This window comes from Callithrix jacchus, chromosome 6 (genome assembly GCF_049354715.1).
Source record: "Callithrix jacchus isolate 240 chromosome 6, calJac240_pri, whole genome shotgun sequence".
In the NCBI taxonomy this organism is placed as follows: Eukaryota; Metazoa; Chordata; class Mammalia; order Primates; family Cebidae; genus Callithrix; species Callithrix jacchus.
The window spans coordinates 48071551-48099253 of record NC_133507.1 but is presented as its reverse complement, the minus strand read 5'-3'; the positions used below and the strand labels follow the sequence as shown (position 1 = coordinate 48099253).

Below are 27703 nucleotides of genomic sequence, written 5' to 3'. Positions count from 1 at the left end.
GGCTGGTGTCTGCTTGTGGAACTATTCTGAGGGACCTCTTGGGAAAAGAGCCCTTTTTATTATTACATATTTTATGAAATAATTGCCTTAGGTCAAATTTATATGCTTCCAAAAGTGCCTGTGAAACATGATCCCTAATTTCAAGGATTGACATAGCAAAAATAAGAGAGAGAGAAAATAATTACAAAACAGGTTGTCATGCTAGGAAGAACTAAACATTAGAAACAATTTATAACTACAAGTTACTTCTGATTGAGGTGATGCCATGTCACCTGGGAGAGGAGCTGTGAGCTGGAATCATTTGAGTAACCCCTTCAGTCAGCTGAATGAAGGCAGCCAGGTGCCTCACATTGTGGGGGCAGGCCACTACTGTCTCTAAACTTATGGAGCCCTTCATTATCTTTATGGTGACTTTAAAAATAGCTATTCTTTACTGAACACTTAAGTTCCAGGTATTTTGCCAAGAGTATTACTTATATTATCTACGTTATCACTGGCCCTAATGATCTCTCCAGGACTAATCTAATGTTTTGTTCTTTGATCTTTACCTCATGCCCCACAACTCCAAGCTGAATTAATATTAATAGTTCCATCATTAATTAATTGATGATTACTAATGCTCTATTCTCATTCTCTTTACTTCTTTAATATAGCACTTCTCATTCTGTAGGTTAGGTTTCTGGCTGCCCCACTACACAATTGAGTTTGGTAAGAGCACGACCCATATTTCACTCCAATTTCCCAAGCAGTTAGTAGGTCCTAAGTATTCCGTTGGGTGAATATTGAGTTAAACTCCATGACTTCAACTCACCAAAAAACATGGAATTTTTTAGCAGGAGAGGACTTAGAACCTTTAATACAATCTCCTTTTACATAAGAGTAATTGAAATAACTTAACTTGCCTGTGGTCATATGAACTTGGTAGAATGAAAATTAGAATACACTTTCCTTGCTATTCAACCCAATAATATAAGATGTTACCAAAACACTGTCTTTCTCCCTCAAGCTCCTCACCCAATTAAATCCTATTAGCAATAGGCCTTTGGACTTTCAGGCTATTTCTGTGTTCTTACATTTCCTAAAAGAACCCACGTTTAACATATAGCTTTCCTTTTATGTCTCCCCATTCCAAAGCAAAGCTCAACTCCAAATTGGCTGGCTTTTGCTGTAACATTACATCGTGTAAAGCTGGGGGAAAATTCTGCTTTTATTTTCACTAACAAGCTTTTCCCACAAGCACTCTTTGACCCAGCCAAATAAAAATGCTTGTCCACACATAGACCATGCTCTTTTTTGAGACACGAGAAGTTCTATACATTCACTCTGAGTGGAATATCCTTACTCCTTATGAATCTATCGAACTTTAATGAACTTGTTCCCCTTCTGGACTAGGAGCTCCTAGTACAGAGTACAGACCTGGCTTTAGGCACACTGCAACTGAATGAGAGTGTGTCCAGTACCTAGCAACATAGGGCCCTCAATAAAGTTAACTGAATGACTGTATCTTTGGAAAATTATGGAAATGTAACTTACTCAGAGTTGTGAGCAAGCCTTTACCAAAAGTTTCTATTAGGAGAAATAATAAGCAAATACGTTGGCTCACTCAGTCTTTTCTTCTTTCCCTTAACTGGTACATCTCTTTTAACTCTGCCATTCTCACTCGTTCTGTGAACTGCACATTCTCACAGCACCCCTGTCCCTGGACACTTGTGGGAGAGGAATCCACAAATTCCTTTGAGACTCCATCACTGGAACAAGCTCTCAGTAGCTGGAGAAGGTCCGGGCAGCAAACAGGAAGTTTCTGTATTTTAGCTACTTTGCGCCGCGGGGTAAAAACCAGAGTCCACCTGGAGACAGCAAAAAGAATGGTAGAACAAACAAAACTGTCACTATCTCCACCTAAAGCTCTTCTGGGTGGACATTCTGACCCAACATCAGGCACGAATTCTCTTTCCAGAACTGACACCTCATGGGCAAGACAGAAGAGTCCCGCAAAATGTGTCATGTTTTAGGTCTCGTCCCCACTCCCCAACCCCAAACTCTTCTCGTTCACTTTTTAGAATGTTGAGCGGGACATTTTAATCACTGTGTTGGATTTTTAAGGTTTCAAAGCATTGGAAGGACAGTCAACTTTGGCAGCGATAGTTGCAAGCTGTGAGCCAAAAAGAAACAGAGGTTGGTCTCCTAATCTCCAAATGACTTCTACCATGTTCAATGCCCAGGACCCCAACTTGTCCCTTTTCCTCCAGCTCACACGAGGGGCAAGTGGCAGCTCTTCTCCGCCTGCGTGCCTGGCCTCCTCAACAACACCCATTAGTCTCCCGTCTCCCGGGGCGGCGGGGGACTCCCAACCACGTGCCAGGACCCTTGCGCAGGTACTGGGGACCCGGGAGCCACGACGGCCCCGCGTAGGCGGAGGGGATGGGGCCAGCCCTGGGGACGCGGGTAGCCCAATGGGCAGCCTCGCCCCGGAGGCGGGCCCAGGCCGGAAGCCACCCCGCGGCACAGCGGCCCCGCGAGACGGTGCCCGCGCCCCCGCCTTCTCTGGCACGGGCTCCACGGCCAAGGGCGGCAGGGGCCAGCCCGCTGGGTCCCCGCCGCGCTCTTTGTCCTGGCCGCGCGCGGGCAGACGCGTGCACCCCCTGGGTGAGGGGAGGCGCGGAGAGCGCGCGCGGGAGCGCGCGGGAACGGCTCGCGCCCGCTGGGCGCCGGCGGCGCGCGTCCCTCCGCCAGGCAAGCAGCAAGCACGCGCGTTGCCGCCGCGCCCGCCCCTCCCCCCTCGCTTGCCTCGGAACTTGCTGACTGCGCGGCCGAGAGGAGCCGAGCCGGGCGGCGGCGGCGGGAGGCCACAGCGCGCGGGGGTCTCCCGCGTCCCCTCCGCCTCGCCGGGAGCTCGCGCCCTCGCCCAGCCGAGCTCCCACCTCCCCCCCTTTTTTCCGAAGGCGCGGGGCGGCGCCACCCTCCGGCCGGAGCCCGGCACTGCACAACCCCCTCCGACTTTCAATGTTCCACACTCCCCGGCCAGAGCCTCCTCGGCTTCTTTTTTCCCTCCCCCCCCTTCCCCCCCCCACAGCTGCCTCCATTTCCTTAAGGAAGGGTTTTTTTCTCTCTCCCTCCCCCACACCGTAGCGGCGCGCGAGCGGGCCGGGCGGGCGGCCGAGGTAAGGCGGCGGGGCCGGGGGGCCGCGTGGGGGGCGGCCGGGGCGGCGGCGGCGGCGGTGGGGGAGGGGGCGGGGGCGGGCAGCTTTGTTCGCGCCGGGCGCCCGCGCCGCCGGTGTCCGCGAGCCGCGGCGGGGCCGGCCGGGCTGCTCACATCACTTGGCGCCCGGCGCGGGGAGCGCTGCCCGCGGCCCCCGCGCGGCCCTCCCCACAAAGGGCCGCGGAGCTGCGTGGCCGCCGCCGCCGGCTGCGGCTCGCCTCCGCGGGCGCGGAAATTTGTTGCACTTCTTGGGGCTTTGTTTGTTTGTTTGTTTTTCCCTTGGGTTTTTAATTTTTTTTCGTTATTTTGGACAAAATGTCGGCCCGTGATGTAAAAATTGAGCGAGGAACCTTGGTGGCATTGGGAGCTTTGCAGAAGGTGCAGTTTGAATTCTGCTTTTCCCAGGGTGGCAGCTCGGTCTTGGCCGGATGAATCTTCGCTGCTGGCCGTGGAAAAAGCTAGAGCAGCTCGTTAGTTGATTTTTAAATTTCCAAGTGTTGTATTTAAAGGCTTTCCGTGCACTGAGGAGGAATCGCCACCTTAAATAAGCATATGGGCGATTAACAGGGTGTGTTTTCCTTTCGGAAAGGGAATTTGGTAGCTTTGACCAATGTCAGTGTGTAAATATTTAGACGTTATTAGTGACTTTTTAACATTTTTCAGCGAGATCTGTTATTTACAGTGTGTCATATGTTATTAATGCTTGTTGCCTAAGTTCCCTGGCAAATCTGTTTCATGCCTTCTGAGAAAGTAGACAATTGATAGATTGTCCAAGGGATGGAAAAAAATGTGAGTGGGTTTTCTAACTTGAGTTCGGCAAATCCTTGAACGCTGGCGTTGTGAGACACATCACCTCCCCTGTACCCTTGTTGTACGATTAAATAAATGTGAACGCTTTTGAAGCTTTTTCATTTTTCAACAATGCGATTTTAGATGAATAGAAGAAAATGCTGTTGGTTTATTTCCTAGATTTAACATTTTCTCTCCCGCCTTCCCCGTTCTCTTTAAAAGTTTTCCAAGAGATAACTTCACCAAGATGTCCAGTGATAGGCAAAGGTCCGATGATGAGAGCCCCAGCACCAGCAGTGGCAGTTCAGATGCGGACCAGCGAGACCCAGCCGCTCCAGAGCCTGAAGAACAAGAAGAAAGAAAACCTTCTGCCACCCAGCAGAAGAAAAACACCAAACTCTCTAGCAAAACCACTGCTAAGTTATCCACTAGTGCTAAAAGGTAATGTGTAAAAGAAGGATCCAGCACACGTTGTCAGGTTGTTCCAGGTGGTTGGACACTTTTGTTGGCTTTACATCAATAACAATAGTTCAGGAATATTTACTTCATTATCAGTTTATTTGTACTTGAATGAATTGTCATTCTTAAGGTGGTATGTAAGCAACTTTACTAGAATTATATTTTTAAGCAAACGTATTCTGTACTTTGGTAACTTTAGTTAAGAGTGTCCTTGAGTAGAGATTAGACTAACATTGACACATTGTTTAAGGAGCTGGTAAGGAAAATTTGGCGAACCCAAATTAGATGGTACTTTCGGGATGTTTCCTTTTATGAGTCATAATCTTCTTTAATGAGATTGACACTTCCAGAGATTAGCAATGCCTCTCTTCATGAAACTTAATGATCAGAAATGATCATATGTGCTAGGAAATTTGCAAATTCAGGGTTTTGCTATATTTGAAAGCAGATTTAAAATTGTGCTGCAAATCTGCTTACAGTTTTACAAAACATGACTTTAAATCATGCATCACAGGTAACTTTCGTGGTTAAATTATGATTATTCCTCCCTGTGCTTGTGAGGGCAAATCAAACTGAAAAGTCGCCCTTTACAATTTGAGGTGTCATTTGGTGATAGAAAACTTGTATTGTCCTTGGGCCTCTTCACTCTGAAACTTGTGGATATGCTTGACAAGTTAATACTCAGCAGCAGAAGAAGCATATTTAATTGGATGTAAGTGAAAGATCATTTGTTTCTTGTTGATTTATATTTTCTGGTGAAGAAAAAAAAATTCTGTCAATGAGACTCCATCAGTGGTACTAGTGGTGGAATATCCACAAACTAGTAATTATATGTAAAATGTATAATATCTACAGCATTAACCAATTTTGATGTCACAAGTAAAGGAAAAAGAATATAAAAACTGATCAAGTATTGCATTCTGTGGTGATTCAGAAATACCTTATTTTTCTATGGCTTTTCATCATTATTGTTTCAGTAATAAAGTATTAATAATTTGAGAATATTTTTGAATGGCAGCAGTCTTTGACCTAATTTAAAATCCTTCACATCTAAAGTTTTGAAAGCATCTTAAATTTGAATCAAATCAGAAAACTGCTTTTCTTCCCCTTAACTCAGGCCTATATATTTTCTCCTCTTTTTCTCAATATTTGTTAAATTTAAGTGCTGTACCTAAGATCAGGAAAAATGGAAATGGTTAAATTAGAATGTTAAGTAGTCTTTGAAAGTTTTTCACCAATAAAGATATTTGTAAATTTTAAACTTTTTTTTGACAGATTAAAATGTTTTAAGAACTGTTAATGTGCTCTTGCAGTAGCCTGTTAATTTTTGCCTCAGTAAAAGTCACTTGAAGTCCTTGTCAAATATTCCAGTGCTTTCCCTCCTCCCTTTTTGTCTCATTTGCATATAAGCTTGAAAAGAGAATTTCTTGGGTAAAAAGTGTTTTGAAATAGATATTATATCCTTTACTGAGTACTAGTGGATGAGTATTTCTCAAATCAAGTGTAAATGACTTACTTATTTGCAGTAGCAAGTGAGAAAAAAAGCTGCAAAGTTTCTGTTAAGGGATTTGGGTTATGCCTCTGAGAACAAAGAGGAAGCAGCCATGTTAGCATTACTGAAGGCAGAGCCAGCCTTGCATTTAACTGCATGGTGGTAGAGGGCAGTGTAATTCCCTGGTTATTCTGTAGACTATCTCAAATCCTTTTTGTCTGTTCTCATTTCACTAACAGAATTCAAAAGGAGCTAGCTGAAATAACCCTTGATCCTCCTCCTAATTGCAGGTAAGAAATGAATTTTGTTGTTTTGGTTTAAAATTGTGAAAAAATATGAAGAGATTGGTGTGTCTTCTGTGGATATGTGTGCAGCAGAGGAGACAATGTTTGCTTCTTTACAGCTTTGCAAGTGCATTAAACAAAAATTGCAGAAGGTCAACTAGATATAATTGGGAGAAAAATACTTTTTAGCATAAGTATACATTGTGGATTTATGAATATACTGATTTTGTGCTTGAGATTCGTATGAATGGTGCTGATTTTTGTTCTGATGTATTTCTGCAGAGTGTGTTTATTGAGAAGTATGCTGAAGAAACTTCTAAAATTTTGTTAAGCTTTAAAGTTACTGCTTGTGTGCAATCTGAACTGACCTTCCACATTTAGAAGTTGCTGAATGTGGTGTTACAAAATGTAAATGCAGTAAACAAGCATATAATTGTTTCTGTTTGATTTATTCAGTAACTTGCCTTCAGGACAGATTTTATGTGCTAAGCTAATGGTTTTAGTCCTCGTTTTCTAGAAAGTGTATTGTTGGAATTATTTACGTTTTAAGCAAATGTCCTAATTGCTTCCGGAAATTTTTAGTAATTTTGGTAGTTGGAATATGTGTATGAAAAGCAGTAAATGAATTGGAATTGGGGGAATTCATTTCAGTGGAACTCAGATGAATTTAAGATTATTGGTTGGTATAAGATACATTGAAAGTAGTTGGTCGATAATTTTTTCTCCAGTAATTGTTGTTATTTCATTTCTATAGTGCTCTGTTCTTTTTAATGATGACTATATGGCTTACAAAATTCGACACACATAGGCAACAATATTATAGGTAATTTGTGTAGAGATATGTGCTCAATAATGTGAGTGGCTGCAAGAAATAAGGCAGTTTTATGGCTTGATAGGAACATGTTTTTGTGTTTAACCTGCATTTCTGCTACAAGTTGTGTTCACTTGGGATGATCAGACCCTATCTCTGAAGTCTACTTGTGATATAATAGGGTATAATCCAATCGCTTCTTACTGTGTATGTTAACTGGATCCTCAGATAAGGTGATTTGGTCCTGATTTATCCAGTGAAAGAAAAGTTTGCTTGTATTTGTAATTTCAGTTCAAATAGGAAGCATGAATGTAAACTAATTTTAAGGAGATAGTGGTATGTCAGATCTCAAAGTATTAAGAGCTGTGCTGTCCTGTAATGTAACTACTTGCCACATGTCATTGTTGATCACTTCACTTGTGGCTAGTCCAAAATGAGATGTGCTATAAGGGTAAAATTTATGTACATTGGATTTTTTACAAAAAAAATTGACTTAAAAATATATTCATTACATATTGAAATATTTTGGATATATTTGGCTATATAAAATGTTATTAAACTTAATTTTACTTTTTTACTATTTTAATATGGTTATTAGAATATTTCAAATTACAAATGTGACTTGCATTATATTTTTGTTGAACAGTGCTGCTTTAGAGAACAAGTAAATCAAAGTATTTTCCCTCCAGCCTTCTAAATAGTGTGTCAAATCTGTAGCCATTTAGGAGGTCAAGTTAAATTTGCTCTCTGGAAGAATCACTTAACTTGCATAGTGTATTCTGATATTTCCCATTATGAAAGATGTAAAGATCTATCAATTCAGAACTCTTAAATGTTTTAAAATTGCATGTAAGGTCAAACATTTTTAAAGGTTTCTGTTGATTTTCTGCAAATGGAACAAACTAATGTACGTGCATAAATCTAGAGAGCCTAGTAGACATGTGTTGAGTGCCCTCAGAGCGGTAGCCTAATGTTGCAGTTGCCAAAGAAATCTGCTTTACATGTTTAACCCTGGGAATGTTTCCTCAAGGTCACTGAGGATTATTTTAGAGGGAGTAGACTCTTTCAATGAGATCAGAGGTTTCACTTGTCTTTCTCTTTATAACCCAGATTTCATTTAAGTCCTTGAAATAATGCTTCTCATTTAGTGATTAGACTAGTGAAACATCAAAACTTTGGGCTTTCTGTGAACAATAACATGGAACACCTCATCCCTGCACTCCCTTGTCACAACCTTGTGATGACTATTAACTCTTGTAAATGACATCTTTCAATTCTCAAGTTTTAATAGATGAGTTTCTGTGTGGCTGTATATGTGAAAAACAAACATAAAATATGTCTTAGTAGGGAATCAGGATAAGTTGTTTCTTATTATTTGAGAGGCATTGTTTTTCCATATGCCTCGCAAGTAAAATATCCAGATACTTTGTGTGTCTTCAGATTCTTTTGGGTGGAAGAAGACCTAGTTTTTGTCCTGAGTAAGAATTGGAATACTGAGTGTTTAATAGAGGTATTTTAGAATTTTGACAAATAAGCCTGAATTTGTATTGTATTTTTGCCTTCATGTCAGATCTGTGACAGATTGTGGTGTTATATGTTCTTTTAATTCACAAGTGCGTAAATGAGAATTTTAGCTTTATGGTGATTGTACAGTTTAAATTTATTAATTTATGTTGTAATTAAAAATGGAATCTATATTCATAAATTCTAGAATATGTGACTTGGTATTGCCTGAGATCTATGAAACCTAATACATTTGCCTTTCATGTGTAGTTATTTAAGCAGAATTCCATTACAGTTTTGAATATGATTTTTACAAGCTTGTCAAAGTACATGACAGATTTAATTCTTCCTCAGGGAAGAAATGTAAAGCATATCTGTGTACATTCAGGAAAAAGTTGAGTGAAATACAACAAAACTCAGCAAAACCAAGATTATTTGGACTGGGATGATTTCTCTAAAATCCTTTCCTATGTTTTAATTAATGAAATGTTCATTGATTAGTATATAGTTCAGTCTAGTACGTAACACTCAGGGTGATCTTAGGATAGATTTAATTGAATTGTGTATGGCTTTATACATGTTTTAATATATTTTGATAATGTTGATATTTCTTTTCCCGATGGTGTAAAACTTTGATAATGATGTTATTTCCAGTGATTTGGTGTTATTGCAGGTTTTAGGTATTGGAGGGCCATGGACCGTAGTGTACTAAATAATAGGGATATATGTCTATTCACTGGTTTCAGTTTATGCTGTTTACATAGATTAGATTATAAATAATTTGTACATCATTGAGAGTGAAGGGAAACTGTGTTATGGGCATTTCCCTATTTGTATTTAGAGAGAATTATCGACTAGAATTGTTTAGTGATGTGTTATTAAGACATTTGCTTTCCATCTGTTTCCCAGAGGGTGTCCTTGTCCTCTCATAGTCACCACTTGTGCAACAGCAAAAGTTTAGAAAGGCATTGGATTTCTAACTTATCCCTTAATTTCTTTCCATATAGAAAGAAGCACAAATATATGCTCTTAAAATATTCATGAATTTGTCAGATTGTATCTATTCTGAAGATTTTCGTTGGTATTTCTATTAATAAATAGTTTTTTAATGTGGGAAAGGCCATATTGGGGGATATGTATTACATTTTTAAGTTAATAGTATTAATACATTGATAAACAAAACTTGAGATCAGGTAATTTTGTTAACTTCTTTAAAAAAAAAGTGAAATCATAAAAAAAGAGTTGTTTCTAAACCAGTAGTTGGTAATCTTTAACTTCTTTATAAGCCAAATTGAGGATAAATGCTACTTTCTTCTGAGGGTTGCTACCACTTTCCATCATTTTCTAGGGTAGACTAGAACTTTGCTGCTTAAAGGAGTGATCTGCAGACCATCAGTATCTGCATCACAGATTAGGGTTGTTAGAAATGCAGACTCTTGCTTCCTTCAATTCCCAACCCGGAATTTGAATTTAACAAGATTCCTGGTGAATGGTACATATAAGTGGTTTGAAAAGTGCTGGTACCGGAGCAAGACTGGATTCAGATCCATGCTCTGCCACTAATTTGCTATGTTACCTTAGATGTGCTTTGGAATATTTCTGTTCTTCAGTTTCCTCAATTGTAAAGTGGGGATTAAAATGATACCCCCTTTTTATAGGGTTATTGTGGGGATTAAATGAATTAATATGTATAAGTTTTGTAGCAGTGTAAATTGAGTCAGTAAAGTGGCCACAGCAAGATAAACACAAGAGAGACAGTGTAGTGTTTTGCCCTTACTGTTGCTGGCATTTTCTCCGGTGCATGGACAGCTTACTGTAAGAATAATTTTATTTTAATGTATCACCTGATTATTGAGTACAAGTAAATAACAAGAAATTTGGTTTTTACTGTCAGTAAAAGCAGTTCCTAGGAACTCGTGTAAAAACGAAATTAGTATAAAAAACTTTGGGCATAGATGAACAAATACTGTATCTTTTTTAAAGGAATACGTATAAGGTTAATGATATTTAATTCAATAGAGAATACTATGGTTATCCAGTAACATATAATAAACCATTTTTAGATTAATGATTATGTTTTTCCCTTTTAAAATATCTTATCATAAGAATTTGTGATTTTACATGAATGGGATTATATCAGTGGTTGTTACAATTCACATTCTGGATTGCTTTATCTTACCATTACCTAACCCCAAAGCATTCTTTCCTTGTCTGTAAACTACGGAGAAATTTTGAAAGCTTTTTTCTAATTGGCATATGAAAGCAGGTAATAATTGAAATAACATGTGATCCTTATATTAGCTTTATTGGTTGCTTATAGAGTACTTGGTTTTAAACTAACACATATAGATAGATTGCTTTTTCTTCTTAATACATTTAATTGTTTTTGTTTTACTTAGTGTGTGCTAAAAGATTGTATCTCATTAATTTTCTGGTTCTTTTATTTTCAACTCCTCAAAAAAAAAAAGATTCTGGAACCCCTTCTTTATAAAAATTAAATCTTAATTGGAAACTTGGTTTTAAAATAGATAAGTACAGAACTACTCTGACAAAGTATTTTTCATCCCACTGTGCTGTGATCATCTACAGATAGATAGTTTTATTGTTAATAAATAAAAATCATGAGGATTTTTCTGGGGACTTGGGTGTTACTGATAATTTTAAATGGTTTGTGATCAAAGCAAATGATGTTTTATTTTTCAATAAGCCAATAGTTTCTTCAACAAAACTGTAATAATGTAATTTTATCATGCTGTATTATAATATTTGTCTACCTTCTGCAAGAGTGAGTGTTCCTTGAAGGGAGAGATTGTCTTATTATTTTTTGTATCTCTTGCTTCATTCACATGGTGCTTTGCATGTGAAGGTCTGTTAATAAATTAAAGTCTCTCAAATTGACATAGAAATAGCAATTCCAGGCAAACTAATGACTTAAGAGAAAATTTATTAAATATCCGATATATTCTTTACCTTTTTTATAAGTATGATACTTAATCTTTAATAACCTATTCAAAGGTTACCCAGCTACTGTTTTTGCTTATAAAAGGAAATTGATACCTACAGTTGGCCTAGTTATTTTCTCCATACATGCCCCTGTAGCAGAGAGACTTAGTACTCTATGTGACTAGAAACATTTTCCAAAGGAGTGACCAACTGAAAATAATATTCTTCCCTCTAAACTTCACATTTTTATTAAGAATCTATTAAGTTCAATACCAATAATGTAATTAGAAGGTGGGTGAAAACAGCATGTTCTTTTAAAAAACTTACATGGTTACTTTGCAGCTACATGCTCTAAGCAATGGTACTTTATTCTCTCCTTAAATGAGTCGCTGTAGCAACAGATGGATATATTTAATTGTCAGGAAAATCAACAAGTCTTACATAGATTGTAAGGACATTTCAGCTTGAGAAAGAAGAACTTGACCTTTCAGTTTCTTCTTTCCTATCAGTATGAGATAAAAACATAATTAAATAACTTGTAAATCTAGAGAAATAGAAAGTGATTTTTTTTTCTTCCCATACCAATTTTGACAGGTAAGTATATTTGGGCATTTTATTGGAATCCCAAACCTGAAACATCTTCAAACTTTTAGTGTTTCTTTTGCATTTGGATCAGTGGTTTTCAACTGGGGCAATTTATGTCCTTCCCCAGCCCCCAGGCTAGGTGACAATTGGTAATGCCTGGAGACATTTTTGCTTTTCATAACTGAGGGAGAAGGGGGCTACCGCTGACATTAGTAGGTAGAAGTCAGAGATGCTGCTGAATACCCTATAATACACAGGACAGACCCCCACAATAAAGAATTATCTGGGCCAAAATGTCTAGTGCTGAAGCTGAGAGGTCTTGCTATAAATATTTGTTCCTGTACTTTGCCTCTTGAAATTTTGAATAGTTTGCTTTTGACTGTTTTCCTGTCTTATTAGTGATACCTTCTTAATATATTCATCTACACCTTCCTCAGAGCTGATTCTCCACTTTTTGCTACTTCTATGCATAGTTTACATGCATCTTATGTTATTTGACATATGTGTGTGTTATTTTTCATACGAAACCACAGGAATGGCTACCTTGAATACCTGCTAAATCATGGTCTTCTGAGACCAGAAATGCTTACAGCAGTATTTTTATTTCTTTTAGGTCTGGTACCAGTTAATTATATCCTGGCATGATCTAGCTTTAGGCTGGTTATGCCTATTATGTTCTACTAGGAGTATTAAAGTAACATCATGGAGAAATAACATTGGGCAATCATCAAAATTCAGTTTGACATTGAATTACACAAAGGTTAGAAATTTGTGCTCTTCATGTGGGTTTTATTTTTATCATTATGACAATACAGAAGTTACTTCTATTTTTACAAGTCCACAGTCCTTTATTTCAAACCCTTGGGGCCAGATGTGTTTCAGAATGCAGAAATTTTCACATTTTAGAAAGGTAATATGATGTGTTTGTGGTACTTTGTGTACTGTGTTCCACGGCATTACTGTTTCTGTACATTACTATTTCCACACCAAAAATGTATTAATATTCATGCAAGTGGGATAAATAGAAGCTACAAATAGTTTCACGTCAGTTCAGATTTAGGGTTGCTACCAGATTATTTCGTAACAACCTTATTAAAAAACCTTTGATATATTATTTTTTCCAGGGTTTTGGGAATTCTAGAATTGTAGATAAGCAGTTATGGCCCTATACAATAGTTCCCTCTTATCTGTGGGGAATATCTTTCAAGAGTCCCCACTGGATGCCTGAAACTTGAGATCGTATTGAACCCTTTATATACTGTATTTTTTTTCCTATACATACATACATACTTATGTGATGTTTACATAAAGTTTACAAATTAGGCACAGTAAGAGATTTACAACTTCCCCTTAGCATACCCAAACAGCCAGCATCACCACTCTTGGGCTTTGGAGCCATGGTTAAGTAAATGAGGGTTATTTAAAAATAAGCACTGAGATAGTTGGTAATGGATTCCCAGTTCTTAGAGCAGAGTCTGATAGTCAAGACTAGACTAAGTGACTAGAGCAAGCTTGTTTTACCCACAGCCTGTGGGCTGCATGGTGGCCAGGACTTCTTTGAATGTGGCCCAACACAAATTCATAAACTTTGTTAACACACTATGAGATTTTTTTTGCCATTTAAAAAAAAAAACTCATCAGCTATCGTTAGTGTTAGTGTATTTTATGTGTAGCCCAAGACAATTCGTTGTCTTCTGCTGTGGCCCAGGGAAACCAAAAGATTGGACATTCCTGAGCTAGAGCAATATATTTTGGGTAAACTGGACAAAAGTATGATTCAAGTCCAAGTGAGATGGAGCAGTACAGTGTGAGATTTCATCATGCTACTTAGAATGAGGTGCAATTTAAAACTTAAGAATTATTTCTGGAATTTTTCCATTTAATATTTTCAGACTGCGATTGACCTAGAGAAGTTGGAATTATGGGAGGTGAAATTGCACGGATAAGCTGGGACAGCTCAGCTACTTCTGTTATGTGACCATGACTGCAATTACTTACTACTCATGATGAAAGGGTGTTTTTATTTGCTTTGCTTTCTTTTTTACCTGTTTCCTAATAGCTGATTTTGGTTTCTCAGTTGTCATTTTTGGATTGTTGCTTTTTTTTGTTTTGTAACTTGTATGCTTAACTAGAGAAAATTTTTAGACTTAAGAGTTCTTTTATCTTAAGATGAAACTATCAGTATCCATTTCTTTTAAAGTTCTTTGTATACTGGGTTGTTTTTCCGCTTTGTTTTCAAATACTGTCTTGTAATCATTCCATTCATTCTAGATACACAATATTACACTGAAAGGAAGGTAATCCTTAATACTTAAACACAAGACTTGCCATTTTTATGTACGTATTTTGCCTTGCAGCATTTAAGTACAATTAGGCTATAAAAGGAGACGTTAAATTTTGCTGGCTATGTTGTGATTACAAACAAACCTGGAAGGCTCAGTGGCTCAACTGTATAAAGATTTATTTCTCATTCATATGAAGTCCACTATGGGTCCAGGGACAGTCTTGGGTAGCTCTTCTCTGTGTTGACTTGGATCTGTGTATCTTGTAGCTCTGACATACACCTGGAGAGTCATGTGGCAACTTTCAAGTATTTTGGTCTGGAAGCAAGGCATGAATTAGTCACCAGTGTAGAGTAACTGTAAAGTAGCCAAAAAATGTAGAGGAGTATACAGATATTCAGTGAGAAATCAATTTCTGTACAAAGAAGATATACATACATACACATACACTCTATTTTATGAATAGGTGACTTTCACTCTTACTTCAAAAGCTTAAAGAGGAAATATTGAGGACCAGCTTTGCACTGTACTAGGTTCCACTGTACAGTAACCTAATAAACAATATTTTAATTCCCAAAACAACTTTATGAAGTAAATATCATTATTCTTGTTTAGATTTCAAAACTGAATGTGAGTGTTATTGAGAAAATTGCCAAGTGTCATGCAGTGTGTATATATGACAGATCCAGGGCAAAAACCTAGTTGTTGATTTGAAATGAAAGCATTTTTAGTTTTGTACAGTGCTGTTTGAAAAATCTGGCAAAAGAAGACAGAGTTTTGATATGTAAGTACATGCTTAGTGTAAGTATATCCCATTTATTTGCTTATTTCTTAAAGGATCCAAAATAGTGTTCTTGTAGGGTTTTAGAATCTGGCAAGTAAGGTCCAGACAGTGAATTAGAGTTTCCTTCTTTGGCTTGGGGATGGCAGGTGCTTCCTATGCTAATTTTTTAAAAATTATCATTCAGAAGCATTTTCTTTTCAGGGAGCATTACGCAAGTAGTCAGTTGTTTTGTCTTGTTCTCCTTCCTTGTTCGAAGAAGGTCAGGGATTAAATATGATCATAATGGAAAAGGTAAATCTTTGTTTTCTGCCATGTAGTTCTTCATGTATTGCTTTCTTATAGGCAAAGGAGTAACTTTTAAATCTATCTTTACTTTTTTCTCGGTATTGTGAAGCAGTCCATGCTTATGAATTGCTTTGAAGTTGGCAAAAATCTCTTTGCAGATAAGAATTTTTGTGTTTTGTGAGAAAAAGCTCCAATCACATAGAATTTTAAGGGATTTTTAAAGCTGGTATTTCAGTAATGTGAATATGTATTATCTTTCAATATTGATACCAGCTTTGATTTTTTTTTTGCAGAAATTTGGATTTATATTAGATCCCTCTTTATTTTGTCTTATTTTATATATTTTCATAGTTTATTTAAACTGTTTTTCCTAAACTTGTGAATTTGTACTTGTGAACTTATATAAACTTGTGCTCATTAGTATGGGAATTGGCTTTTTTTTCTCTCTTTTTTTCTTTTGAAACAGGGTCTCACTCTGTCACTCAGGCTGGAGTGCACTGGCATGATCTTGGCCCACTGTAACCTCTGCCTCCTGGCTTCAAGCAATCCTCCCACCTCAGCCTCCTGAGTAGCTGGTACTATAGGCACCCTCCACCATGCCCGGCCAACTTTTTGTATTTTTAGTAGAGACAGGATTTCGCTATGTTGTTTAGACTGGGATTTGTTTTTTCCAATGAGTCTCTTTGGAAGAGGGGCTGGCCCACTTTGCAAATCGGAACTATTAAATTGATGACAATATTGAGTTTTATGAATCAAATCTGTACCTTGCATCTTGTCTAAATGCAGTATTAAAGTTAAATTCTAACTCTTTTGAGATTTTTATCTCTGTTGACATTTTATCAGTTTTATAAGGGTGTGTGGGGAAATAACATAATGTGTGTGTTTATCACTTCTGTTTTGGATGTGCTGGTCGATAGGTGGTGATTAGAGTAATATCAATAGTGATGATCAGCTTCTTAGGGTCATTCAATTTTTTTTTTTTTTTGAGACGGAGTTTCGCTCTTGTTACTCGGGCTGGAGTGCAATGGCGCGATCTCGGCTCACTGCAACCTCTGCCTCCTGGGTTCAGGCAATTCTCCTGCCTCAGCCTCCGGAGTAGCTGAGATTACAGGCCATTCAATTTTTTAAAATCCCGGTTTCTTCTTTTTGATCCTTCATGTATATAATAATTGTTTTAACTTTATGATTCTTTGCAACAAATGAACCTTTGAAAGGAACTGCCATATTGCTGTGCTTGTTCCTTGTGTGAGGTTTAGTCTGCCTTTTTTGGAGGGTTTTGGACTGGTTATGCCATTCCAGAGTTTTTTTTGTTGTTGTTGCTTTAATGTCCCAGAGCAAATATACTCTGTCATTCTGTTTAACTTCCAGCTTGTCTGGGGAAAAATAAAGACATCTCTAGTCCAAAATTGCTTTTGGGAGTATAGTTCCACATCTTTCGGTCTCAATGAAAGGCCTAGGGAAACATGAATTTTGTTACCTTTTTATTTTATTTTCCTTCACTTATAAATCATCATGATGATCCTCCCTTTACATCCATGCGTCTCAGTTTTTATAAACACTGTTCATTCCCTTTCTGAGGGTGGTTATTTGTAGTTAGTTTGGCCATTTACAATCTTATAAGTCCTTTACAAATGGATCATTTTTTTTCACATTAAATTTTAGTAGATCAAGAATCCATTTATTCAGGGTCCCCAGGAGAATCGATCTCAGAAGATTGTGGCTACATATTTTTTATGGTTTCCTATTGCTTTCTGTAGTCTTCTCAATTTAAACAGTAGCAACAACAGAATTTAGAGGGTACCATAAGGCATTGGCTTTATGATTTATTCTTGCTTCATACTTGTTTCTTAGGGTATTGGTGTTATTTGTTAGATTTGTGATATATATGCTTGTACTAAATTTACCTGGTATCACAATGAGAAGAAACCTGGCATTTGAAGGCTCTGAACACAAACTCAGAGGCATGTAATCTACATGGAATTCAATGGCAGTTTTAACTAGTGTGCCTTCAGTTTTTCTTCATTTTATATTTACACCAGTTTCCTTGTAAAATTTAAAAAGACATTTTTCTCATCTTTCCAGATGCTTAATATCCCCATTCCCATTAGAAGACTGCCAAATACTCATTTTGTTCTTTTGAAAACCCTAAAATAAGCATGTTGCAATTATCACTTTTCCCTTCTGCTGAGGTTTCTTAATTTTGGAAAACTTGAAACATACATAAAAGTAAACAGGCTGATATGATGAACCTACATATATGTGTAATTACCTAATGATAGCTAATCTGGCTTTTATTTATGCCCCATCCATTTCACCTTCCCATTATTCCATTAAAACAAATCTCAGACGTCATTTCCTCTGTATCTTAAAACATGCAAGTATTTCACTATGCACTTTCAAAAAATAAGACTCCTTTTAACTTAACCATTGTGCAGTCAACATGCCTAAAAATTTTCAGTAGCTCCCTCATCAGTCATTGTTTAGGTTTACAAATGGGTGTTGTCCTTCCTTCCCCACAGTTATTTGAATGAGGATCCAAATAAAGTTCAGTTGACCTTTGAACAGCATGGATTTGAAAGAGTGGATTCATTTATACATAATTGTTTTCAATAAATATATTGGAAAAATATTTAGAGATTTACAATTTGAAAAAAGTTGTAGGTGAATGGTATAGCCTAGAATACTGAAAAATATTAAAAAGTTAATCTTGTCATGAATGCATAAAATACATGTGGATACTAGTCTGTTTTATCATTACTACTATGAAATATACACAAATCTATTATAAGAAGAATTTATCAAAGCTTACACAAACATTTTCAGATCATACATGTTGTCATTTGGAGTCAAGAGAAATGTAAACAAATGTAAAAATGCTATTAAATCATAACCGCATAAAATTAACCATAGTACATAACTGTATTACTGCAATAATTTTATAGCCGCCTCTTTTTGCTGTTGCAGTGAGCTCTAGTGTTCCAAGTATCTGCTTAAAATACTATGTGATGTGGATCATTTCTATATAAGCAGTTCATCACTCCAGTAAATTGTATATTGCAGCAAAAAGTGATTTTGTTCTTGTATGTATTTTATTGTATTTAGTGTAGTACTGTAAACCTTGAATAACACCATGGGACCCATGTGAAGTGGCACTAGTGATGCTGGAAATGCTCCCAAGAAGCAGAGAAAAGTCGTAACTTTACAAGAAAAAGTTGAATTGCTTGACATGTACTGTAGGTTGAGGACTGCAGCTGCAGGTGCCTGCTGTTTCAGAGAAGCTTACAACATTGATAAATACAGTATTGTACATGTATTTTATCTCCTTTATGATTTTCTTAATATTTTCTTTTGTTTATTATACTGTAAGAATACCGTATGTAATACATGTAGTATACAAAATATTTTTGTTATTAGTAAGGCTTCAGGTCAAGAATAGGCTAATCGTAGTTAAGTTTTTGGGGCATCAGAAGTTATACTTAGGTTTTCTTTTCTTTTTTTTTTTTGAGAAAAGGTCTTGCTCTGTTCCCCTGGTTGGAGTGCAGTTTTGCAGTTGTGACTCACTGCCACCTCAACCTCCTGGGCTCAAGTGATCCTCCTGCCTCAGCCTCCTTTGAGCCACCAAGTCTGGCTTATACTCAGGTTTTCAGTGCCCATAATCTCTGCATTGTTCAGTGGTCAAGTGTAGATACATTGTGATTGGTTATGTCTTTTATTATTTTCTAATCTATAAGGTTCTCAGTGTTTTCTTCATTTTTGCAATTTATTTATTGAAGAAACTGGGCTGAGTTTCTTAGAGTCTGCTTTACTTATTGGACTTCTATGGTGTAGTTTAATGTAGTTCTTCATCTTTAGTGTTTCTTTTTTATTTGGGAGTTAGATTAAGAGGCTTGATCAAATTCAGGCTGGATTTTTTTTTTAGTAACTACGACTTTTTTTTTTTTAAACAAAACAAAAGTCCTGGTGGTGTGCTTTTCTATCAAAAGACACCTAAGATCTGGTTGTGGTTTTTTTTTGTGATGTTAGCAGCCATTATAATACAGCTCTAAACAGAAACTTACTCTCCTCTCCTACTTGGTTACCTAATCATGTAAGTTACATGGTAAAGGTAGGATATGTGCTTAATTTTTTCACTTGTTTACCAGTTTTCTTTTTCAAAATAATGAGTTGGTGTCCTAGTATCCTTTTCAGAATGATTGTCAATTTATAATTGTCCTTCATCCCATTGTAGTACTTCAGTATATTGCTGTTATCATCTTTATAGAACTTCTTAATTAAAAAAAAAAACTTCAGCTGAAATTGCTTTTTTTTAGGAAACCTTAGAGGATAAAAATCATATGGAGCTATTTGGTGTAAAACAATGCTAGTGCATGCATTCAACTTAACCATTGCTCTAGGTATTATTTTGAAAACCGAATACTTGCTGAAGCTGTTGTTTCAAACATGACATTCTCCAAGCCACTTCTTTGTCAGTTGTCAGAGATAATTAAGTCTTGGCATTAGGATAACCCGGATATCTATTAGAACTATAGGTCTCTTTTAAGTTATGAATTAAACTGAGGGGCTAGATTAAGGTAAAATGCAAACCTTTATAAGAATCAAATTAATTTGTCACAATAATTGAACTTAAAAATTAACCTTGTTATCTAAATGTATAAGAAGCAGCCTCCTTTGTCTGCTTAGTGTTTCTCATCAGGAGCATTTTAGTTATTTTTGACTGGATTGTGCTTTGACTTGGAAGACATTGAACATCCTTAGACTCTGCTGACTAAAAGCCATGTTCTGGCCACCAAAACCTGCTTCTTCCTTCCATTTCTACATGTCTTGGAGGGGAGGGGCTATCACTTGGACTTGCAAATTACGGGTCTAGATTACACATTGCAGTGATAGCAAATCATAATGCTGTAAAAAACTAGTTTTATATAGCATTACTTTGAGTAATATATAATAATTTGTAGAGGTCGTATTTCTTACATAAAATGTATATGACCAAATTTGTATAATTTTTACTGCATATGTAATTGTCTATTATGCGAAAAAAATTTTCTTCCTCCAGCCTTTTGCTTTTACACCACCCACAATTCTGAACTCTCATAGTAAATTTGAACTTTGTGCATGAGCTTAATGTGTATGTATGTACACTTGGCTCTTTTAAATATGTGGCTCTGAATCTGTTTGTCTTTATATTATTAATAAATTTTTTTCACTTACAGGAAAACTTGTGTTCTTAAAAGGATTTCTGTTAGCCCATTGCCTCAAACTACACTTTTTCCTTACTCTTATTCTAATCTCTCTTCAATTATTTAACCTCTTCCTTTTTCTAAGGTATTTTTTATGCTCATTTAATTCTCTTATCTTTCTCTACTTAATATCCACTATCCAGCTTCCCATTTATCTATCACCTGTATTTGTTTATTTCGTCTCACTTTTGTGTCTTTTATTTCTTTCATCTTTCTGTTATCTGGCTTTCCTTTTTATTTTATTTTAGAAAGGTTATTTGGTAATATTAGCTTTTAGTATTTTTCATATGACTTATTCTTAGTTTTTTTTTGTTTTATATGCCCACCTTCTCTTTAGTTTCATCTTCTTTTCTGATGTGCTTCAAATGTCTCTTCTTTCTCCCACTCTGCTTTATTATTTTCATGTTTGTGATATCCATATCCTCCACCACCCCCCCCCCCCCCCGTCCTTTATCCCTCCTTATCTCCCCTAGGCTCTCCTGCCACATTGTATCACAGCTGCTTTTTGGTGGATTTCCCTCAGAATCCCAGTGGTTTCCATCAAAATTACCTGCATTTGGCTCTCCTAATTTATCCTTATTTTTTTCTTCCATTATGTAGAAAAGTTCTATGTTGCAGCAAAAGTGTTGTTTCCTATTACTTGAGTAAAACTTAGGTTCTCTAGATTCTGCGTCTTTGTTTACCTCTCTCATTACCTAGGATGGCTTTCATCCTTCGAGTAGTAGTGATCTTTTAAAGCCTATTTCAAATGTTACCTTTTTGTGAAGTCTTTCCTGCACATAATGTCTTTTGAGAGACATTTGTATTACTATTTAATTCACTGGTACTTACTGCTTCTTGTCATGTGCCCTTCCAAACTGAAGCAGGCACTAGGACTTGTTTTAACTCTTATGTTACTTTATATTTTCATCAACATGGTATTTCATCAGTAAAATACCATAGCCCTAACCATGATAATAATTTTAATTAACTTAGTTGAAAGTAGTTCTGAAACTAGCCAGATTCTCAAAGTGTAGAGCACAACAGCAACACTGCTTGACCATACACTTTGTTTGACATCTGTTGTCTTGACAAAAATATTAATAGCATTTCCTTTCACTTTTAGAAATACCCAAGTTTGTATGATAAATTATAGGTTCACCTTACCCTCATGCTATAAATTGGTGGTGGTCTGGTTGGACGTGATGAATCAGGAGATTGTTATAATTAACAGTTGCCCAAAACAGAGATTCTGATTTAGTTAGTCAACGGTGGCCTGATAACATGCATTTTAAGAAGCATATAAAAGGATTGAGGTAGTAATGTGAGAAGCAGTACTCTCTTTCTAGTACTGAGACCAGTGGTCTTAGTTGGGATAAGGAGAGTAGGGAAGGGGCAGGGGAAGATGATAAAATACCGTTTATCATCTGTGAAGGTGTAGAAGAACAGTTAAGATCAAGTTTTCTACTTTGTTTTTATTTTTATTATTATTTTTTTGAGACTGAGTCTCGCTCTGTCACCCAGGCTGGAGTGCAGTGGCGCGAACCCTGCTCGTTGCAACCTCTACCTCCCAGGTTCAAGTGATTCTTCTGGCTCAGCCTCCCAAGTAGCTGGAACTACACATGCGTGCCACCACACCTGGCTTATTTTTTGTATTTTTTTAGTAGAAATAGGGTTTTACCATGTTAGCCAGGATGGTCTTGATCTCCTGACCTCATGATCTGCTTGCCTTGGCCTCCCAATGTGCTGAGATTACAGGCATAAGCAACTGCGCCTGGCCACCTACTTGATTTTAATGGCTAGTCATTTCTTAATCTAAGCATCCTCTATAATTTACCTACATCATAATGCAAAATAATCGTTGGTCATAATGTGTGGTGAAGGAGTCTTTATAGGAATATTAAGGCCCTGTGTGTGAGCACATGTGTACTTAAAGACTTAATGAGAAAGCATCAAATTTTAGTGCAAACAGCTGAAAGTAGAAATAAATCAGAACATAATAAGATGCAACTTTGAAGGGGCTCAAAGCAACAGATACATTTTTATCCAAAAAAGAGTAAAACCAAAAAATCTTCAAAAGCAGTTCCTTCAGGTAAGTAACACGATTCATAATTCATTTGAAAACATTAACTAGGTTATTTGTAAAATAACTTTTCTCAATTCATACTTTTTTTTTTTTTTTTTTTGAGACGGAGTTTCGCTCTTGTTACCCAGGCTGGAGTGCAATGGCGCAATCTCGGCTCACCGCAACCTCCGCCCCCTGGGTTCAGGCAATTCTCCTGCCTCAGCCTCCTGAGTGGCTGGGATTACAGGCATGCACCACCGTGCCCAGCTAATTTTTTGTAATTTTTAGTAGAGACGGGGTTTCACCATGTTGACCAGGATGGTCTCGATCTGTTGACCTCGTGATCCACCCGCCTCGGCCTCCCAAAGTGCTGGGATTACAGGCTTGAGCCACCGCGCCTGGCCCATACTTTTTAATATTTATTAAAGTTTCTCTATAGATCTGCAGATAAGATGTATTGAATGTGTAAGCAGTATAAATGTCCCATGTATCTTTTGTTCTAGAGCATAAGAAAAGATGGGAAGCTACCTCAAGCTTGTTTTGAGGCAAGTGTGATATGAATCCCCAAGCATAATTCCAGTACTGCTAAATGACAATTATTTAATCTCACTGATGAGCAAGAATATTAAAATTTTAAAGGTCGAGTTTTTTTTTAAATGATAAGTGAAATAATATTCCTCCACAGAAGGTATTACAAGACCACAAAGAAAGTTAGCTCCCAGTATTCTGACATACCACACAGTATGAAGAAACACTGAGCATTTCAAGAAATACCTCAATACCAAAAAAAGCATTTGGTTTATTTTATCTCCTTATCAGTTGTGAGCATTTGGGTTGTTTTCACCTTTTGGGTACTGTGAATAGTGTTGCTTTTGAAGGATTCATGAATATACATTTGTTTGAATACGTGTTTTTATTTCTTTACTGTGTATTCCTAGGAGTGGAATTGCTGTCGTATGATAATTTCTCTGTCTTCGTGAGGAACCGTTGAACTGCTTTTCACAAAAGCTGTACCATTTTACTTTCCCAACTGCTTGTGAAGGTTCCAATTTCTCCACATCCTTGCCATACTTATTTTCTGTTTTTTTTTTCCCATTAGTGGTACCCCCTGCCCCCATCCTCAAAAAAGCAAACAAAAAACCCAAAACAGACCTTGTTGTACATTCAGGAAATCCACATGACTCAGAAAAAGGGCTTTGGAGTTAGACAAATAGAAGTTCAAGTCCTGGCTTCACAATTGAGTAACTACAAAGCTTGAGCAAGTTTTCTCCTCTGACTCTTAAAAATGTGAATAATAATCCCATTTCATTGTTCTTAAGTGTTTTAGATATTGTGTACCTGGTCTATGTTACACATAGTGATATAAAAAGCAGTTGTTATATGGCCAAATAAACAGGCATACTTATGAAGAACATTTTGAAAAATGAAGTATTAGGACCAATTAAAATACAAATATATATTTTTGAAAGTGGTTTTGGCCCACAGATAGCAATGATCAGTAGTACAGAATAAAGAATATTAACACAGTTTGATAATTGTTTTGTGTTTTCAGCTCCCTTTTGCAATTTTTGTTCTTAGCATTTCACCCAATTTCTAGACATACTAGATACCATACATATATATAGTTTAAAAATTTTTTCACTATATGGTCGGAATGACTCAGTATATTATAAAACACCTCTTTAAAAATTTATTAAAGTAGCTTTCTAAAACATGAGGTTAAGATTATTTAAGTGACATTGGAATACATAAATAGTGACTTAAAAAATTGTTAATCACAACTTTTATAATTAAAGCTCAAGATGGATGAAAATCTTATATGTTGTAAGGGGTCAAGCTATTGAAAAACTTTGCAAAGTGGGCGTATATATTACTGTTTGAATCTAGAATATTAACATTGTACAACTCCTGGGGGTACTATTCACACTGTACTACATATCCAGCATAGCACAGCACAGAGTAAGTATAATATAAATGGTGTCCCTAGAGTTGTATAGTGTGGTGGCCAGGATTAGACCTTAAAGAATAACTTTTTAAATTCATAAGCAAAATCATAAACACATTGGTTGAAATTGTATTATGTAAAGTAAGAATTCTTGTGCTTTTAAAAGGAACAACATTTTAAACACACATCAAATACTGATCATACTGTAATGTTGATGTAATTTGCATCAACATTACAAAGAATATGTCATGCATCATTAAGTCATATCAGTAACAAAGATATTAAGATTCACTATGATGGGATGGAGAATATGAATTCACACTGACTGTTAAAGAGGCAAAAATTGGAAACAACTTGGGCGAGATTGCATTACTTGGACTATTTCAAAAACCTGTTGAAAGTTTTGAACCACTGCTTCCGAAGAATGCTTAAGAATTTTTGGTTTTCTGGACTCCAGAATTCCTTTCTAGCTCTAGAGTTTTATAAACATGAATTACTGCATTTAATGTAAATTGGAGTGAGGAAATGAAATTAGGTAAAATATATTACTTATTCAGGAAAGAGAAGTGGGAGAGAAACACAGAGTAGCCTCTGGAAAGCTGAGAGCTTGCGTTTTGAAAGTAGAATTATCAGAGCTTCTTAAATGGCTGGGGAAAAGAAACATACAATTATGTTTTACCTTGAGTCCAGAAGTCCTCCTCCTCCCTACCCCCAGCTGTGGATGTAGAGGCTGGGGCATCAAGAAGTGGAAATACAACAAAAGAGAAAATTTGGAAAAGGGGTGGATTGATATAGCACCAGATGAGTAGGTTTGCTTAAACCCAAGAGAAGGAATAGTCAGAAAAGTACAGAAAAAAATAAAGGAGATTAGCAGCCTGAAATGGCCTAAGAAGTCTCTTAAAACTGAAGGTAAGGATTCTGGCATGTACAGGCCATAGGAAATCTTTAAAGGGTATAGAAAAGAGGAGCTGGGATTTAGAAGGTGACAAATTATTGTATAACTTGAGTTGTGGTGGTTAAACCACGAGACATGGTTAACTAACAGTGGGGGGCGGAGAGAGAGAAAACAAATCAGGATGCAGTTCACCTTTCATACTGTTTTCAAATTTGGATGAGAGGATTTTAAATTCTTATTATTTTTTAATCCTCTAAAATGGCAAGACTGTCTTTACAATTAAATATTTGTTACTTAAAGAAATGTGTTTGTTCATGTCTTCGCTTTAATAATGACAGTTTACAAAGAAGTTGTAGTTTTCCAGCTGTTGCATATGGAGATTGAAGGGCTTGAATATCTCAAGCAGCTGACAGTATGGTATCATAGAAGCCTAGTTGGCATTAGAAATGCATGACCTTCCACACCTAGCATTTGCTGACAAATGAAATAGTAAGGATGAGGTTGACTTTATAGCCAGCCTACCAATCACATTTTGAAATGGAGTTATTTTAATGGATTTCTGTTTTACTGAAAATATATGTATATCACTTATTGGCTGCATGATAAAAGAAGTAGTACCCAACAACATAATGCCCTTTGATCTAGTTTCATGTTTAATCTATATTGTTCATTAATATGTTTATTTTCTATTGCTCTCTGTGGTAGATAAGGCATCCTAAGAGGTTGTATGAAAATGTATAGAAGGATTTAAACTGACAGACTGTCAATTCACAATATTTTTTTTAAAGACACATTTAGGAATGATTGCAAACAAAGAAAATCCACTACATTCATAGATTTAATTGCCGTGATTTACAACAGTGCTTTCCAATAAAAATGTAATGCATACCCCATATGTCATTTTTGGTTTTCTGGTAACCACATTAGAAATTGAAATGAAAAAGTGAATTTCAATGTTAAAACCCAAATAAGAAAAATTTCAAATTTTAACATAAGTAATATAAAAATTAATAAACTATTTTACAATTTTTTTGTACAATGTTTTTGAAATCCAGTGTATATTTACACTTAAAATATATACCACCTTTTATGGTCTTAAGATAGTCACAGATAGCTAGTGAGTACTGTACTGGACAGCAGAGATTTACAATTGCTGCTCTGTGTTCTTCCACTTATTATGGATTGTCTTTTGTTTTCTCTTACCTCTTTTAAGTGTGCATAGATTTCAAGAACTGGGACACACCCTAGTTTGTAAAAAGATGGACAACCCCTATTGGCTAGAGGTAATTAGATGTGAAAGATCTGAAAGAAAACTCAATACCCAATACAAAAATGCAGAGATCTTTTTAAAGGCTTTTGTTTTGAAACACATCTCTCTGCCTTTGTGTCTTTGTTATTGGTATCTTATGGAGAACATGTGTGCTTTTTGTTTTGAGAGTCTCTCTATTCCTTTTGAGAATGGTGGGTATGTACTGAACATCACTTTTGTGACAAGAAGTATAATATATTTGGCTTAATTTGTATTCCCAGATGGAGTTTATTTAGTAAGGAACTTATATTAACCTAAGTATATTTTCATTGGTGTTCTAAGATGAAATCTTATTTGTTATGATTTTAATTTTTTTATATTAACAGCTTTTAAGCAAACATGAGCTAATAATGTATTTATAACTGCTTTATCACATTATAGACAGTCTTACCATTAGCAGTACTTAATGTTTCAGATGACCTCTAATGAGCAAATGTGATATTCTTACTTGAGACATTTCTAGAAGTACTTTGTAAATAACTTTAAGTCTAATTATTTATGTCTACTTTTGAAGAACTTCCAGGAGGGATGACTCTGTCCTGAGAAGTAAAAACAATCTAAGTACAACTGGACTTTATTTGATAGAAACTTTAAGATGTAGTTAGTTTTTGGATTTTTGTATTGTGATTTTACTCAGTACCCGAATGTTGTAAGTCAGTTTGCTGGTTTTGAACACTGAATTTGAATATTATTAAACTTTATAAAACAAAACATAGTATGCTATGGAACCAGACTGTATTTCCTAAGACTTCTAGCCATGGACATTTTCATTGCCACTTTTTCCTTATGTGATGAATTGTTACAAGTGTCACTTAATTGTAGCTATGTATGTCCATTTGAATATAATTTCAAGTGCA

General features: G+C 36.5%; 1 protein-coding gene across 3 annotated transcripts in view; it reads left to right on the top strand.

Moving 5' to 3' along the window:
* Positions 1 to 2790: 2790 nt before the first annotated feature.
* The window catches only part of UBE2E3 (ubiquitin conjugating enzyme E2 E3), an 82450-nt gene continuing 57537 nt past the window's right edge, over positions 2791 to 27703 (top strand). The window contains exons 1-3 of one of the 3 annotated variants that reach the window (XM_035304362.3): positions 2791 to 3161; positions 4211 to 4429; positions 6179 to 6229. In XM_035304362.3, the coding sequence (XP_035160253.1) occupies positions 4236 to 4429; positions 6179 to 6229 (245 nt within the window). In that variant the 5' untranslated portion in view covers positions 2791 to 3161; positions 4211 to 4235. Of the gene's footprint in view, positions 3670 to 4210; positions 4430 to 6178; positions 6230 to 27703 lie in introns of all 3 variants that reach the window. The other 2 variants (XM_003733157.5, XM_078329090.1) reach the window with 2 other exon arrangements.